The sequence below is a fragment of the Bombina bombina genome, chromosome 6, assembly GCF_027579735.1.
Source record: "Bombina bombina isolate aBomBom1 chromosome 6, aBomBom1.pri, whole genome shotgun sequence".
Taxonomy (NCBI): domain Eukaryota; kingdom Metazoa; phylum Chordata; class Amphibia; order Anura; family Bombinatoridae; genus Bombina; species Bombina bombina.
In genome coordinates, this window is record NC_069504.1 from 834,844,997 (window position 1) to 834,864,233 (window position 19,237).

The 19,237-nt window shown below is 38.9% G+C and overlaps 1 protein-coding gene across 1 annotated transcript in view; it reads left to right on the plus strand.

The window, feature by feature from the left end:
* ANTXR1 (ANTXR cell adhesion molecule 1) overlaps window positions 1-19,237 on the plus strand; it is a 317,106-nt gene that overhangs the window by 144,935 nt on the left and 152,934 nt on the right. Inside the window, exons 13-14 of the mRNA XM_053718205.1 lie at window positions 7,951-8,046; window positions 9,959-10,000. Of these exons, the coding sequence (XP_053574180.1) occupies window positions 7,951-8,046; window positions 9,959-10,000 (138 nt within the window). The remainder of the gene's footprint in view (window positions 1-7,950; window positions 8,047-9,958; window positions 10,001-19,237) is intronic.

Genomic DNA, 19,237 nt, shown 5'->3' on the forward strand with positions numbered 1-19,237 from the left:
GCGAACGGCGAACGCGAAGTTCCGCAAAAGTTCGCTAACGGGCGAACCGGGCGAACCGCCATAGACTTCAATAGGCAGGCGAATTTTAAAACCCACAGGGACTCTTTCTGGCCACAATAGTGATGGAAAAGTTGTTTCAAGGGGACTAACACCTGGACTGTGGCATGCCGGAGGGGGATCCATGGCAAAACTCCCATGGAAAATTACATAGTTGATGCAGAGTCTGGTTTTAATTCATAAAGGGCATAAATCACCTAACATTCCTAAATTGTTTGGAATAACGTGCTTTAAAACATCAGGTATGATGTTGTATCGATCAGGTAGTGTAAGGGTTACGCCCGCTTCACAGTGCGCAGTGTAGGTGATATACCTGCCCTGACCATGCTTTGCAGACCAGGTATCAGGGGTCAGATGGACCCTTGTCCCAACACTGTGTGCCAGACATGCCATTATAGCAGACTTATATGGCTTTGGCGTTGCTTTTTGGTAATTAGAAGGCCGCTAAATGCTGCTGCGCATCACACGTGATCTAGGCCCATTTTGGTATATTTCATGCCACCATTTTACCGCAAAATGCGATCAAATTTTAAAAAAACTTAAATTGTTTCGCAATTTTAGGTTTCTCACTGAAATTATTTACAAACAGCTTGTGCAATTATGGCACAAATGGTTGTAAATGCTTCTCTGGGATCCCCTTTGTTCAGAAATAGCAGACATATATGACTTTGGCGTTGCTTTCTGGTAATTAGAAGGCCGCTAAATGCTGCTGCGCATCACACGTGTATTATGGCTAGCAGTGAAGGGGTTAATTAGGTAGTTTGTAGGGAGCTTGCAGGGTTAATTTTAGCTTTAGTGTAGAGATCAGCCTCCCACCTGACACATCAGACCCCCTGATCCCTCCCAAACAGCTCCCTTCCCTCCTCCACCCCACAAAAGTCTGCCAGTACTAAAATAAAAGGTTTTTAATTTTTTTTTCTTTTTTTTAATAGCATATTTACATATGCTTTGGTGTAGCATCCCCCCTTAGCCACCAACCTCCCTGATCCCCCCCAAAACAGCTCTCTAACCCTCCCCATCTGCCTTATTGGCGGCCATCTTGGATACTGGCAGCTGTCTGCTATTATTTCACAGTCAAAAAAGTGTTGTTTTTTTAAATGTACACTACTGTTACACCAGATATGAGTGGTGGCACTGGGCAAGTGGGCACAGTATACGCTGTGAGCCTGACACACACGCTGGCAGGCAGGCAGCTGCAATTAGATTACACAGGAAAAAAAAAAAAGCAGACTGATGTTCTAGCCCTAAAAAGGGCTTTTTGGGGTGCTGTCCTTACAGCAGAGATCAGATGAGTCCTTCAGGACTGTAGTGGACACTGAATACACTAGCCTAGCTATCGATTTCCCTATTAAATCAGCAGCAGCTACACTGTCCCTCCTCTCACTAAGAATGCAGCTTCCAAATGAATCTAAAATGGATGCTGTCCAGGAGGTGGGAGGGTCTGGGAGGGAGGGTCTGCTGCTGATTGGCTGTAATGTGTCTTCTGACTGTGAGGTAGAGGGTCAAAGTTTACTCAATGATAAAGAATAGGGGGCGGATTGAACATTGCATATGTTCGCCCACCGCGGCGAACGCGAACATGCTATGTTCGCCGGGAACTATTCGCCGGCGAACTATTCGCGACATCACTACAAATGACTTGTTATTGCTACCATGAGCTCGCGGTAGCAATTAGCGCTCTGAAAATTAACCAGAGATTAGATCTCTGGTTAATTTTCTAAAAGTACCCCAAATGCCATCAAAATAGAGGGCATTGTAGTTTTTAATTTTTTTTTTTTTGTGCTTTTTTTTTAATTAAAAACAACTGTACTAGGCAGGTTTTGGGGTCTAAAGTGGGTGGGAGTGGGGTGTTAGAAAAAAAAACGGCATTGAAAAGTGCCTTCACCGCACTCACACACTGGACTGGGTACACATCCTAAGCCCCAGCAAACTCCACAGCCCTGAACACTGACAGACAGCTGCAAAGTTCCCAGCAACCCAGGCAGTTAACCCCAGAACAGCCTGGGTGACAGGCCCGCAGGGAAAACATTACAAACATTATCAACACCACACACAGAAAACCTGGCACTCGCCAGCAGATTCACAGTAATGTGTAAAAGCAAAACTGGGGGAAGTCAGTTACATTTGGTGCCAAAGGATCAAGCCCAGGACCACGACAAGGTCTCCCCCTTCCTGGGACCCTAAACCAGCACCCACACAATGCATACTTCCAAACAAACCAACTGGGAACCTCCCAGGGTGACACAGGCTTTTGTAACCTCCCCTATGTAAATACAAAACACAGGAATGGACCGCACTCACACACTGGACTGGGTACACATCCTAAGCCACAGCAAACTCCACAGCCCTGAACACTGACAGACAGCTGCAAAGTTCCCAGCAACCCAGGCAGTTAACCCCAGATCTTCTTGTGAGATTTCATTGTAATCTTCCTTAAACTAAAAAGGAAAATAAAGTGACTGTGTCTGCACATGCCATTTGCACGCTCCCTTACAAGTCCCAAGACTAGCTTCCTCATTGGCTGCTTAACCCCTTTATTACTGGGAATTTCAGAGAAATACTGAAGAATTTTTAGCATATTTGCTATCACTCCATTTAAACAGAAAAAGAGCCTTGTATTTTTTTTTTACTGGCTTTCTACCAGTACCCAGTTTACAGATTTATTTAGATTTTTTAAAATGTATTTATTTTTTTATTATTTTAAATATCTTTCTCTAGTGTAGTGGTCCAACCCAGCCCCTAAACCCCTCTGATCGCTAGTGTAGGGTCCCCCCACCCGAATTGATTCTTTTTTCTGCAGTTTAGCATCTCTTCCCTCCCTCTCCCATCCACAATCATTCTTTCTGTAGGTAGGGTCCCGCCCCTTCCGCCCACTCCTTCCCCCCTCTACTGCTGTACCACCCACCCACCTCCTTCCATCACTCCCATACCTCCCACCGGTACAAACTGAAGTTTATTACAGTGATACAGGCTGTGTCACTGTCTATAACAATCAGGCATCTGCCTTCATATGGAACCGGAGCACAGATCATGTTCCGATTCAATATGCAGACAGATGCCAGCAGCTCTCGACTGTAACTTTACAGCTGAGGCTGCTGTTACTTCCTGAAGCAAGGACGTATGTGTATATAGTATATATATATATATATATATATATATATATATATATATATATATATATATATATATATGTTATGCAGTACAATGGACATGACGCATATATACAACCTTTTGGCCTAAGGGCTTAAACTCCCTTTACAATGGGATGCGGCAGTTGATGAAATGTTGAGGTAAAATATATTCTCTTTTTTACATTAAGATGTTCTTGTGATATTTATAGTCAGATTTTTGCAGATATGCTGCATCACTTTCAATTGGTGCAACATTTGGGATCATCTCCCTTTAAGTGATACCTCACCTATATGTTCATGTTACTCACATACAATTTACTGATTTCATCTGCAAAAGGACCAGTGTCTTAAAAGTATTCGGGTTTTCCACTCTAAATTATAGCTGGAATAGCTATATTGCAGTATGCTGTTTGGTATATATCCAGTCCACATATTTCCACCGAACAGGGCCAAACAAATCAACAACAAAAAGCCAATAAGTCTTTCTACACTTGCAGGGTACTGACCAAAACAAAACTATACAAAACTGTTAGATAACACTTACCGCCTTATAAGATCATAGTGTTACATCCCAATGTAAAAACAAATATCGGCATTGCAGATCTTGTTTTTTATTTAAAGCTGAACCTCAATGAACTGTGCAGTTGAGAAAAACCAATCTCCTGTTTGTGCAAACACGCGATCCATGAAGACCGTCCTGCAGCAATGTCATAAATAGTGTATCTCTTATTGAAAATACAAATAAACAGTATGCTGTACCATAATAGTTATAGATATCAATTCTAATAAACACATTTATACCTTTTTCACCACTTAAGGCAAATTCTCAAGGAATAGCCACATATGCTTTGAATAGCCTGAAACATGTTCATTGGAGTCAGTAAATATTTGTATTATGGTATTTACACCCATGAAATTACTGCAGACTGTTGCTCAAATTTACATTGATAGTGAGTAATACAGAAGATTAGTATAAAGTATAGAAGATCAGAGGTTTTCAAACCTGTCCTCAGGCCTCCCTAACAGGCCAGATTTTCAGGATTACCTTGAGTGAGAGCAGGTTAAAAACCATTACTGTACGAGTTTTGCTTTATACTGAAAAAGCAGCGTTATCAGGTTATAACGCTGCTTTTTCACTACCGCTGGTATTACAAGTCTTGCAGATTTAGGGGCACTGCACACTTTTTTGGCCTTACCGCAAATCAATTTACGCAAATTGCATATAGTCTTTTTTCTATGGGACTTCCATAGCGCACACTCTATCCTGTCAAGATTCGTACCGCATTTTAAAGTCAGTAGTTATGAGTTTTACACTACAAAGCCGTAGCATAAAACTCATAACTAAAGTGCTAATAGGATTGGAACAGCCAATAGAATGCAAGCTCAATCCCATTGGCTGATTGGATCAGCCAATAGGATTGAACTTCAATCCTATTGGCTGATCCAATCAGCTAATAGGATTTTTTCAACCTTAATTTCCGATTGGCTGATAGAATTCTATTAGCAAATCGGAATCTAAGGGACGCCATCTTGGATGACGTCATTTAAAGGAACCTTCATTCGTCGTTAGTCCATCGGAAGAAGAGGATGCTCCGCGTCGGATGTCTTGAAGATGGACCCGCTCCGCGCCGGATGGATGAAGATAGAATATGCCGTCTGGATGAAGACTTCTGCCCATCTGGAGGACCACTTCTGCCGGCTTTGTTGAGGACATCTTGCCGCTTGGATGAAGACTTCTCCCGGTAAGTGGATCTTTGGGGGTTAGTGTTAGGATTTTTTAAGGGTGTATTGGGTGGGTTTTATTTTTAGGTTAGGGCTTTGGACCGCAATAGAGCTAAATTCCCTTTTAAGGGCAATGCCCATCCAAATGCCCTTTTCAGGGCAATGGGGAGCTTAGGTTTTTATAGTTAGGGTTTTATTTGGGGGGTTGGTTGTGTGGGTGGTGGGTTTTACTGTTGGGGGGTTGTTTGTAATATTTTTTTACAGGTAAAGAGCTGATTTCTTTGGGGCAATGCCCCGCAAAAGGCCCTTTTAAGGGCTATTGGTAGTTTAGTTTAGGCTAGGAGTTTTATTATTTTGGGTGGACTTTTTTATTTTGATAGGGCTATTAGATTAGGTGTAATTAGTTTAAAGATCATTTGCTTTTGGTAATTTGCTTTTTATTTTCTGTAATTTAGTGGGGTTTTTTTTGTAATTTAGCTAATTTTATTGAATTTAGTTAATTGTATTTATTTTAGGTAATTGTATTTAATTGTAGGGTTAGGTTAGGTGTTAGTGTAAGGTTAGGTTTTATTTTACAGGTCAATTTGTATTTATTTTAGCTAGGTAGTTAGTAAATAGTTAATAACTATTTAGTAACTATTCTACCTAGTTAAAATAAATGCAAACTTGCCTGTAAAATAAAAATAAACCCTAAGCTTGATACAATGTAACTATTAGTTATATTGTAGCTAGTTTAGGGTTTATTTTATAGGTAAGTATTTATTTTTAAATAGGAATCATTTAGTTATTAATAGTAGGTTTTCTTTATATTTATTTTAATTATATTTAAGTTAGGGGGTGTTAGGGTTAGACTTAGATTTAGGGGTTAATAACTTTAGTATAGTGGCTGCGACGTTTGGGGTGGCAGATTAGGGGTTAATAAATGTAGGTAGGTTTTGGCGATGTTAGGGATGGCAGATTAGGGGTTAATAATATTTAACTAATGTTTGCGAGGTGGGAGTGCGGGGGTTTAGGGGTTAATATGTTTATTCTAGTGGCGGCGACGTTGGGGGCGGCAGATTAGGGGTTAATAAGTATAATGTAGGTGTCGGCGATGTCGGGGGCAGATTAGGGGTTAATAAGTGTAAGATTAGGGGTGTTTAGATTCAGGTTCATGTTAGGGTGTTAGATGTAAACATAAAATGCGTTACGGAGCTTTATGCTGCTTTATTGCAGGTGTTAGACTTTTTCTCAGCCGGCTCTCCCCATTGATGTCTATGGGGATATCGTGCACGAGCACGTACAACCAGCTCACTGCTGATTTAAGCAGCGCTGGTATTGAAGTGCGGTATGGAGCTCAATTTTGCTCTATGCTCACTTTTTGCCTTTTAACGCCGGGTTTCTAAAAACCTGTAATACCAGCGCTGTAGGAAAGTGAGCGGTGAGAATAACGTGCAAGTTAGCACCGCACCCCTCATACCGCAAAACTCGTAATCTGGCCGCATGTTTACTAATCAGCTGATTATGTCACCTGTGCTTTAGTTCAGATATCCTGAAATTATGGCCTGTTAAAGTCCCTGCCAAGCTGGAATATAAATGGATGTTGTTTAGTTAAAAACAAAGTATATAAATCTCTTGGTAATAATGTTGAGTCAAAATATTCACCTTATTACACCTTTGATGAAATTTACGCACAAGAAAAGACTTCAAAATATACTTCTAAGAAAAAAATGTCAAACTGCACTACTGTGCGTCTCAAATTCAATTTCATGTCCCTTTAAAGGGACATTGTACTGTAAATATTTCTAATTATTTATTTTACCTACTGGATTGTATGAATTAAATTGATTTCCCTTTAAAGGCAAACCCATTTTTTTTTAAAGTGGAAGTACAGACTTCAGACTTAACCCCTTGAGTGCTAACGACGGCTCTGAGCCGTCGCTAGCACTTAACTACCTTTTTGGTGATCTGGGGGCTCCCACCCGCTCCTACCCTACCCTTCCCATTATGTGCGGTGACGTCATGCGTAATGACGTGATGACGTCACCGTGCAACTTTATTTAAAATTGACAATAAAAAGTATAGAGAAAGGGGGCATGCTGCTTAGAAACCTGTATCTCAGGGATCTGAGCAGCTACAGACCCCCAAGACCCACCATTGGAAAGGTAATCGCCTAACCTTGGGGATCGGGGGGAAATAGTCAAACATTTTTTTTTTAAAAATAGTAAAAATCAGAAAAATATTAAATCCAGCTTAGCACTCAAAGGAAGGAATATACAACCTAAATAGTTTATTTCGCAATTCAGATAGACCATACAATTTTAAACAACTTTCTTATTTACTTCAATTATCACATTTGTTTTGTTCTCTTGGTATCCTTTGTTAAATGAGCAACAAGCACTGGGAACTAGCTGGGCACATTGGGCGAGCCAATGACAAGAGGCATATTTGTGCAGCTACCAATTAGCAGCTATCTCCCAGAAGAGCATTGCTGCTCTTGAGCCTACTTAGACATGTTTTTCAGCAAAGGCAAATTAAATAATAGTAGAAGCTTCCTGGAATATAATACAGTTTCATCAGTGATTTGCCTGAATACATTGCCCCTTTAACCTTTTTTATGCACAAATAACTGCAAGTCTTTAATATACATAACAGAGTCATTATGAGTATAATTTACCTATAAGGATTCAGTAAAAGTGAAATATATGTCAGGCAGAATAAAGTTTCAATTCAAAAGGATGTGGTCTGATGAGTGCTCAAAAAATATGGCAGGAATCCTTACACATTTAACCAGTAGCATCTTGAATATTTTAATTTGTTTTTATGCTAAGCTAGAATAATTGAATAGCAAAGCAGATTCAGCATAAAACATTTTAGACCTTAATTGACCCTTGTTTTTTTTCTAGTCATATTTTTTTAATTTGAATACTTCTAAGTCTATTCCTAGCCTTTCCTGTAAATGCCCATGCGGGAAGGTTATGTCATGAATTTGCTGTTTTCTCTTGTGTTAGCAGAAATGCTGCCACTCACACGTCATTTTGTCTCTCTTTGTCCTCTGCAGTCAGATGGAACCATACTTGCAATAGCCCTGCTTATCCTTTTCCTTTTACTCGTCTTGGCTCTGCTGTGGTGGTTCTGGCCACTTTGCTGCACTGTGGTAAGTATCAGATCTCGTTTCTGATCAAATTCCTAAAAACCCATCCCCACGTATCATTCAGCTTGTGCTATGTCGCTGACCACAGTTCATTTGCTGCATTCAACTTTTTTTTATTGCCATTGGATGTTTCTTATACGGTTTCTCATACTAAAAACGACAGCTACAAATACGTTTGCAAACCTTAAAGGGGTATTAAACTCAATTTTTGTCTTTCACGATTCAGATAGAGCATCTAATTTTAAGCTATCTTTAACCACCAATCAGCAAGCGCTATCCAGGTGCTAAACCGGAAATGGGCCAGCTACTAAGCTTACATTCCTACTTTTTCACGTTTGCAAACTTTAAAGGGGTATTAAACTCAATTTTTGTCCTTCACGATTCAGATAGAGCATCTAATTTTAAGCTATCTTTAACCACCAATCAGCAAGTGCTATCCATGTGCTAAACTGGAAATGGGCCGGCTACTAAGCTTACATTCCTACTTTTTCAAATAAAGATACAAAAAGAATAAAGAAAATAAAATTAGAAAGTTGCTTAAAATTGCCTGCTCTATCTGAATCATGAAATAAAAAAAAAAATGGGTTTCATATCCTTTTAATAAATATATAAATGATTGTCCATACTTTAAATACACATTTCCATGCCAGTTAAATAGATATAGATAATGTTTGTTTGTTTGTTTTTTAACTTAAACATTTTTTTTAAATAGTTGAGAGCTGCGCAAGTTTATATGGTGGAAACATTTAAGAATATTGTAGGATTTAATAAATTATTTTTTCACAAAATTAGTAGATAGTAGATTCAGGAGGAATTTGCATAATAACTTGTAGAAAGGGTGTCTGATTCATAGGGGTCAATTTATCAAGCTCCGTACGGAGCTTGATGCACCGTATTTCCGGCAAGCAGGAGTTATGAAGCCGCAGTCTAAAGACCACTGCACCATAACCTGTCCTCCTGCTCTGAGGTTGCAGACAGAAATCAACCTGATCGAATACGATCGGGTTGATTGACACCCTCTGCTAGCAGCCAATTGGCCGCGAATCTGCAGGGGGCGGTATTGCACCAGCAGTTCACAATAACTGCTAGTGCAATGATAAATGCCGACAGCGTATGCTGTTGGCATTTATTGATGTGAAGCGGACATGATACGCTACATCGTATCACGTCCGCTCGCACTTTAGTAAATTGACCCTATAGAATAGACTTTAGAAAAATACTATAAGAGAATCCAAGAATGCCTGGGATATCCGGAATGATATCCCAAGAATTCATTTAATCGGAAATTAAACCTAAACATTTTCTGTCATGATTCAGAAAGAGCAGAGAGTTTTAAACAATTTTCCAATTTACTTCTATTTCACTCTCTTGAAACCCTTTGTAGAAGGAGCAGCATTGCATTACTGGGAGGTAGCTGAACACGAGTGAGAGCTAATGATAATAGGCATATAGGTGCAGCCATCAATCGCCAGCTAGCTCTCAGTAGTTCATTGCTGCTTCTGAGCCTACCTAGGTATGCTTTTCAGCAAAGGATGCCAAGAGAACAAAGCAAATTAGATAGAAGTAAATTAGAAAGTTTAAAATATGATACCGCATCGGCTATTGGCGAACCTTCATTCAATCCCGCACCTGGCTTTCACACAACCAATTGCTTGAGAGCATGACTTGTCAGTCATAGCAGAAACAAATGAGGATGTGTTGTTTGATATCTGCAATCTCTGAGGTTGCAGACACATTAATAAGCTAGCTTGCACATCTTCATAAAAGGGGGTCTATACATCATACGGAAATCAACAGGCTTGATTGACCCGCTTGTTTTTAGCTGTCATTAAATCTCTATATTTCTGTGTTTAAATCTACACACATTGCACTACATTAAACTTAAAATATTTCCCTTTTTATTTTATTTTTTTAGATCATTAAGGCACCACCCCCACCTCCAGAAGAAGATAGTGAGGTGAGTTTATATACAGTATATATATTATTTAGTTATATATTTATTTTGCCTGGATTTTATCTGCATGGAGGTTTATATACAGGACAAATTATGGAAGGGTGGCATTGTCATAGCTTCAGTTGCAAAATGTACCAAGAAGACTGTGAGCTCGGAGTGAATACGATTCTGACTGTTTAAGTGGAGTGTTTGGTAGAAAGACATTTTCTTTGCAGTAGGCATGACTAAAAGTTGCTTGAGGGAAAATAGTAACTTGCCAGATTTTAGAAAGCGAGTGGAGATACGCATTAGAAGAATGATGAAAAGAATTAGAGGTGAAATTAGGTTTTATAATGGCTTAAGATAACTCTCTTTTTACTTTCTTCCCCATCCTTTTGCCCCTAATAAAGTACTTCTCTGCACACATATAATTTGGGCTGCTAGATTAGACCTAAATACACATTAGGTAGATAGGTGAGATGAAGGATAACATTTATGGGGTAACACGTGAATGGGCGGGGAAACTGGTGGTCTGTGGGTGTGTCTAGGAAGCCAGTGGGTGGGACTAGACCTGTCCCGTAAAAACTGTGGGAGGGGCAGCAGTACATACCTCCCAACCAAACAATCCTGGTTTGATTTAAAGGGACATTTTATAAGCCATAATAGTTTATTAAATATGTTTGCATTAGTATTTGTTTTTATTTTATTGCTCAGCCTCTTTAATCTGAGATTGACGTATGAACAAAAAGTGCATCTGCTCTTTCTTAATGAGTTTTATTGTCTGACGATGTAGTTGCACTGCGTAAAAGGAATCATGAAATAGGTTTATTTGATATTAGAAATATGCAAATATGTCAAATTTATTCTGTCTACCTTAACCCTGTGAGTTATGTTAGATGATTCTTACTGAACTGCTCACTCTGATATCCAGAACTGTTATTTGTGAAGCGAGCTTTGGCACTAAGTGCTTCACTTGGTTCCACATACAGTTATTGGACTGTGAGTTCTATGCACTAACATTTTTAAGTATAGCCGGTACATATATATGGTGTCCTATTTAAAGGGACACTGAACCCAAATTTTTTCTTTTGTGATTCAGATAGATCATGCAATTTTAAGCAATTTTCTAATTTACTCCTATTATCAAATTTTCTTCATTTTCTTGGTATCTTTATTTGAAAAGCAAGAATGTAAGTTTAGGTGCCGGCCCATTTTTGGTGAACAACCTGGGTTGTTCTTGCTGATTGGTGTATAAATTCACCCACCAATAAACAAGTGCGGTCCATTGTTCTGAACCAAAAATTGTCTGGCTCCTTAGCTTAGATGTCTTCTTTTTCAAATAAAGATAGCAAGAGAACGAAGAAAAATTGATAATAGGAGTAAATTAGAAAGTTGCTGAAAATTGCATGCTCTATCTGAATCATGAAAGAAAAAAAATTCGTGCAGTGTCCCTTTAAGTGTTTTTTTGTGGGTTTTGGTTATATAGTGGTGATTCCTATTATGCTCACTTAATAAAAGCTATTAATATCTTTCAATATTTGGTGCGGTCTTGTCATTCTTAGACAGTTATATATTATTAACTGTCCTTTCTTTTTCATTTAGGTTAGATTAGTATTTAATGAGTGCCAGCACACATTTTGTGAATTAAAAACTGTGACGAAGTGCAACAATAACTATTTGTTTGTAGTGCCCATTTAATAGTTCCTAACAAAATGCTGTAAAATTTTAAATAACCTGACAAGACCCTTTAGTATCTCAGATCTTATTTTTTTTGTGAGTATTAATGCTCTTACCATATGGTCTACTGACTGCAAATAAGGTAATTGATGCATGGTTTTGGGGTCCTATAAAGACATCCAGATGATCCTTTAGTAGCCTAAGGCTATATGTTAAAATATACTGGTTGACATTGAGGGCAATGGCTCAGGACATGTCCTGAAATGACTGAACTTTCAGCATCTGGAGAGCATTCATGTAAATGGCAGTACAGATGCAGCTACCTTGTATGGAATCTTACTGTGAGGTACCATAAGGATAACTGTATTGCAGACATTCTCTATTGCAATATCCATTTACTGTCTATCACTATGCAAGCACATATGGAGAAAGCACATACATTTCTCAGTGTTTTTGTCATTGGAATCCAGCATAGCAGAAGCTTGACATTTATTTTTGGGGGGTTTTAAGTAGATTTCTCAACACACTTCCTATCTCAGATTAAGCTATCAGGTGCTTTGGCTGTACTCTTAGGATATCTGGTAACTGAGTGTTTTGTGGACTATTTCATAATTGAATTAAAGGGATATGTTACTCAATATTCATTTTAAAGGGACACAAGCCATAATTAAAGGGACCATCTACAATAGAATTTTTATTGTTTTAAAAGATAGCTAATCCCTTTATTAACTATTCCCCAGTTTTGCAAAACCAACACGGTTATATTAATATACTTTCTACCTCTGTTATTACCTTGTAAATATGCATCTTCTGACAGCCCCCTGATCAGATGACTATTTATTTATTATCTATTGATTTATTATCTATTGACTTGCATTTTAGACAATTAGTGCTGTGTTGTGCTGACTCTTAAATAACTCTACGGCGTAAACGTAATGCTATCTATATGGCCCACATGAACTAGCAGTCTCCTGTTGTGAAAAGCAAATAAAACCGCATGTGATAAGAGGCTGTCTGTAGTGGCTTAGAAACAAGCAGAAATTTAGAGGTTTAAATATTATAAAGTATATTAATATATCAATGTTGGTTGTGAAAAGATGGGGAATGGGTAGTAAAGGCGTTATCTATCTTTTTAAACAATAACAATTGACTGTCCCTTTAAACTTTCATGATTCAGATAGAGCATGCCGTTCTAAACAACTTTTCAATTTACTTCCATTAACAAAATGTGCACAGTCTTTTTATATTTACACTTTTCGAGTCACCACCTCCGCTAGAATTCACAGACTATACATATATGCATTTGTGATTGGCTGAGGGCTGTCACATGATACAGGGGAAGTGGAAATAGACATAACTGATGTTATTGCATTGTCTTTTTATAGTGTATTTGCTGATTATGCAAATCTACTATATTTACTGGTCTTTTAAAGGGCCATTGTAGTCAACAAATTACATGTTGTAATCCTTTAGCGCATCTACTGTGTGTTAAACCCCTTTATAGGGGGTTAAATACTCAGAAGACCAGGGTCGATAGTCAAAAAATGACATAATCTATCAGATTAGAGCATGTCATTTTTTAACTATAATGGCCCTTTAATTTATCCTTGATGCAGTTGTGAAGATGAAAAAGTATTATGATGTATACCTGGATTTTTCTTTATTTAATACTAAAATAAACTCACCATACATTCGTCTGCATGGTGAACAAAAAAGCACAGCCAATCAGCATCAGCAGTGCTGAGTTCATACTTTGCTTTAGAGTGAAAAGAAATAAAGTGACTGTGTCTACGCATATTAGATGCACATTCCCTTTTAAGTCCTGAAGCAAGCATCCTGATTGGATGCTTAAAGGGACATAATACTCATATGCTAAAACACTTGAAACTGATGCAGTATAACTGTAAAAAGCTGACAGGAAAATATCATCTGAGCATCTCTATGTAAAAATGGAAGATATTTTACCTCACAATTTCTTCAGCTCAGCAGAGTAAATTCTGAAGAAATGAACAGCAGCCAATCAGCATCAGCAGTGCTGAGGTCATGAACTCTTTTACTGTGATCTCATGAGATTTCACTTAACTCTCATGAGATTTCATAGTAAACTTCCTTAAACTGAATAGGGAAATAACATGAGTGTGCACGTAAGCTCACTCCCTTAGCTGTCCTGGGACAGACATCCTGATTTGCTGCTTAGAAGTCCTTTACAATGGGATGTGGCTACTGAGGAACTTTTGAGGTAAAATATCTTTTTTACATAGAGATGTTCAGGTGATATTTTCTAGTCAGCTTTTTACAGCTATGCTGCATCACTTTCAAGTGTTTCAACATTTTGGTATGATAACCCTTTAAAGTTATTTTACAGTGGGATGTAGCTAGCTACTAAGAGATGATGTAAAATTGTTTATAGTTTTGTCATCAGTGGAAATCTCTAGCTCTTTATACTTTTTGTGTGTTAGTTTTATTCTATACAAATGAATAATCAAAATCATTACTACACAGACATAGTAGGAGTTTATAGGATGTTATGAAATTACGTTAGTAAGTACATGAGCAGCCCTAGAATACTACTGGACTGTACGCGTGTCCCTTTAAATTGTATTAAATTGTTGATTACACATATCTCTAATTAATATAATTAAGCATTTTCTTTTGTACCTTTAAATTGTACTTTGCTAACACTATGAAACTAAACATATCTGAACACAATTATAAAGAATTATAAATAAATTGTTTAAAGCACAATTAAGAAGAAAAAAGTATTTTCCTTTTTCTTTGCCTGGGATAACTTTCTAGCCGCAAATGAGTTAAAGTGAATGTAAATTTTTTATGATAAAGTGCCCGGTTTTTAAAAATTTGATTAAAAACAGGGGCACTTTAATTCATCAAAATTTACATTTCACTCGTGTTGTGAAAAAACTTACCTTTTAATCTTGACAGCTGCTCCAGCTTCCCCCGGTCGTTGCAAGCCTCTTCCTACGTCAGAAATGACGGATCGGTCATCCTCTAATCACGGCTTCCCCCCGGGGGAATCAGTGTCTGATTCAACACCGGATTCCTCATTTTAGACCCAGGAAGAGGCTTTGCGACGGGCGGAGGAAGCGATGCAGCGGCTGTCAAGATTAAAAGGTAAGTATTTTCACAACACAAGTGAAATGCAAATTTTGATGAATAAAAGTGCCCCTGTTTCTAATTGAATTTTTAAAAACCGGGAACTTTATCATCAAAATTTACATTCACTTTAATTTCTCATCATAGCTGGTTCTAGATATTAAAAATTTGGGTGCTAGCAGAGGTTGTCAGAAAGGGATGTATCAAAGTTGGAGTGTGATACTGGCGTTGGGGAGGGGGACCATGTTTTTTTCTTGTTATTTAAACATACATTTTGGACCAGATTATGAGTGGCACTCTTACAGTTATGCACAAGTAATATCGGCTTTATTGCGGCGGGCGGTGGATCAAACGCGTATTACAAGTTGAAAGTAAACACGCTCGATTGAGTGCAATTGAAGTTAACGTGTGTCGGGTTAACGCGACCTCAGAGCTCTGATTAAAGGGATAGTGTAGTGAAAATTAAACTTTCCTGATTCAGATAGAGCATGCAATTTTAAGCAACTTTCTAATTTACTCCTATCAAATTGTCTTTGTTCTCTTGGTATCTTTATTTGAAAAAGCAAGAATGTAAGCTTAGGAGCCGGCCCATTTTTGGTTCAGCACCTGGGTAGCGTATGCTGATTGGTGGCTACATTTAAGTACAAAACGTTCAAAATAAATTTCGGTCACAGAAATATTTAAATATTTTTATGTTGGGTTAGCGCACTTGAGAATATGCAATCAGGTTTGCGCGTGAGTAGGATGTTACTTTCTTTTCCACTTTTTTGTTCCTTTGATTTCTAAGGGGGGGGTAAGCTAATGAGCCCACAATAGTCTAACTTTGGCTTTTTACGTGCATCGGGTTAGCATACAATCAATAACTTTTTACTTTCAACTTATAATACGAACACCACCCGACGCGTGCAAATAGCCTTCTAGCGAAGTTAGCGCATGAGTGTTAAATATAGCTCCACTTATAATCTGTTTTTTTTTTCTAAGCAAAGTAATGAGGTTTTTCCCCACCTCCCTCTAATCATGGATGCCACCATTTTGAAATCGGTCTTTCACTGCATTCCAGTGCTGATGTATTTGCACATGTGCAGCAACTCTCCTTAAGATACCTGCAGTGTAACCTTAGTTCCAAAATGGAGGCACCCACGATTAGAGGGAGGTGCATGAAATGTATTTAGAGTTTAATTTCTCATTAAAGGGACATTTAACACTAAATAAATGCCTGATAGAATTTTGATTTCAAAGCAAAGATTACCCTGAGAATAATAAGCAAATGTATTTTTTAAAGTTATATTAGTTGTTTAAATATTGAAAAATAAGTGTAACATAGTGTCCATAAAGCAGTAGGCATCGCCATGTTGTAAACACGATGCTTCCTTCTCAGCTGAGGCCAATTAGGGAAGTTATAACTCTGTCACTAGAGTGTACAGCCAGTGAGAGGTCACAAAAGAGCAACCTGCGTACATCAAAAATAAAAACAGTGGTTCACATTGTTTGGCCTATCATCCACAATACTGATCATAGAGACTAGGCATCTAATGTCTGTAGCATAAGTATCTGGGTTTTGAGCTGCCTGGCCATTATAGTCCTTTATAGAGTTTGTTATTGTCCATAGTTGCTCTCTGTAAGTGTTGGTCTTCTCTTCGCCCAGATATATCGGTGAGAGTGGAACTTTTATAAAGGGTTGCAATTACCTTGTTCTGAACCTACGTTCATTTCCTGATTAAACCAAAAGAAAGTATAGAAAGAAAAGAAATGAAGGGGAGAGAGGGGGGAAAAGGAAGAAGGGTGGTATCCGACAGAGACATCCCTGAACTGTAGCTTGCAGTAAGACATTTGGGCACTCACAAACAGCGCTGTCTGGGGCAAGATATATTTAGTACTATGTTCACATCTTCTCTATTCCAATGGAGTGCTTGTCACATGAGGGGTCCTATGTGTTTGTGTGGCAGTAATAGAGTCCCAGTAGAAACGGACATTTGCATAAAATGCTGATTTACCTCTTTTAAAGTATCCATATTCTTCATGTGAAAGCATTTTGTCAGTATTTTGTAGCCAGCAATTTTGTGAGGGTACTAATGGGGATTTCCAGTGTAGGGCGATCAGTGTTTTGGCGCTATTGAGTCCTATTCGGATCAATGTCTTTCTAATTTTACAGTGAAGTGGAGGGGTCTCGTTTAGGAGGATCAATTTTGGGTTTAATAGGAAGTTTGTCTCTGCTAGTTTCCTCAATGTGGATTCTATTCCCTTCCAAAATAGTTGTAGTTTGGGGCATGACCACCACATATGCAATGTGGTGCCTCGCTCGGTGCAACCTCTCCAGCGCGAGGATGAGAGGGTAGGGTATATATTACTTAGCTTGATTGGAGTCAAGTACCAGCGCATTAGTACTTTGTAATTGAGTTCAATTACCCTAGGGGAGGTGGAGGAGGTACGTGTGTTTCTATATATTTGTAACCATTGTTCAGTATCCATGTTAATGTCCAATTCGTTATGCCATTTAGTGGTATATAGAGGGAGAGGAGTGGATTGAGCGTTTTGAAGTATGCCCTTAGCTAGTGATAGTGTTCCTCTGGTAGTGCTCCCCCTAAGGCATGTTTGCTCAAAAAGGGTTGGTGATCTAATAATATCTTCTTTATTGGGAGAAGTCTGTATAAAGTGTCGTAATTGCGCGTATTTTAGCCATGGGGCAAAAGAGCCAAATAAAATTGGTGAGAGTTCCTCTCTGGGTTTTAGTTTGCCTTGTGTAAGCATGTGTGCCATGGGGACAGAGTCTAGCAGTTCCATAATTGGTGTGTCTTTTCTCCTGTTCTCGTATCCCCCCATTAGTTCTATGTTGGGAAAAATTGGGGTAAGCGGGGACACAAGAGTGGACAGAGCCGGTGTATTTTTAATTAAGTGATCCCATGTGTTAAATACGTGCCGGTAAAGTGCGGATGAATGGCATGCAGGGGTGCGTTTGGTTTTTGGGAGCCAGCATAGGGGACCTGGGTTGGGGGATTTAAGTAGCTGGGAGTCAATCGCCACCCATGCTTTGGAGTCTCTCCTACAGTGCCAATCCAGAACTCTCTGCAGAACTGAGGCGTGGTAATATAGTTTGAACTCTGGTAGACCCAATCCTCCATTTTGGAGGGATCTATACATTGTTTCTCGAGCTATCCTTGGGCGTATCTTCCCCCACACAAACGTATTTATGGTTTTTTGAAGTTTTTGTGTGAATGTCTTAGGGAGTGTAATAGGCATCGCTTGCAATATATATAAGATTTTGGGGAGGATTGTCATTTTGACTGATTGTATCCTGCCCCACCACGACAGGGGCTTTTCTTTCCAGGAGGATAGGGAGTGTTGTATAGAGTGTAGGAGGGGTTGGTAGTTAAGGGCAAACCATTTCGAGGAATTGGGGGATAGTATTATGCCTAAGTATTTGAGATGTGAGTTTTGGATTTTAAACGGGCAAGATGGCGTGAAAGCTGCAAAGGTTTTGGGGGTCATTGAGATATTTAGCAGTTCCGATTTTGAATAATTAATATGGAAATGTGAGAATTTACTGAAACTATCGAATTCTAGGGTCAGGTTAGGTAGCGAGATGTCGGGAAGAGTCATTGTGATCAACACATCATCTGCAAACATAGCTAGTTTGTGGGAGTCTGGACCAATTGGTATGCCATGTATGTCTGGGTTTTTCCTGATATGACAAGCTAAAATCTCCATTGTAAGAACAAAGAGAATGGGTGATAGTGGACAGCCTTGTCTAGTCCCATTATTTATATTAAAACTGTGAGATAGGATCCCATTAGTGCGGACCTTTGCAGAGGGGCCATTATATAGATGAAAAATTTGTTTAATCATTAGTTCCCCAAACCCAAAGTGTCTTAATGTACTGTGCAGAAAAGGCCAATTCAGCCTATCAAAAGCCTTCTCTGCATCGGTGGAGGCCAGGACTGCTGGGATCTGTTTTGTTTTAACGTATTCCATTAAATGGAGCACTCAAATCGTGTTGTCTCTGGCTTCCCTAAGTGGCACAAAGCCGGCCTGGTCTACATGAATTAAAGTTGGAAGTATCTTGCTGATCCGGTTTGCCAGTATTTTAGCATATATTTTTATATCCCCATTTAATAGGGATATTGGGCGATAGTTACTAGGTTCTGTGGGAGGTTTACCTGGTTTGGGTATGACAGATATGTGGGCTTCCAGGAGGTTGGGAGAGAGTAGACCATTCCCGTCAAGAGAGTTGAAAAGATTAGTAAGATGAGGGGCCAGGATGGATTGATATTGTTTATAGTAAGAGGCCGATAGGCCATCTGGGCCGGGGCTTTTATGCAGTGGTGTATTCTGTATGGCTGCAATGACTTCTTGAATGGATATGGGGTCCTCCATTTGTTTCGAGATGTGTTCGGGTATAGTCGGAATGTTGGCTTTCTGTATGTAAGAATCTATTGCTCCAGAGTCTGAGGAGTATGGGGTCTCAGGGATATTGTA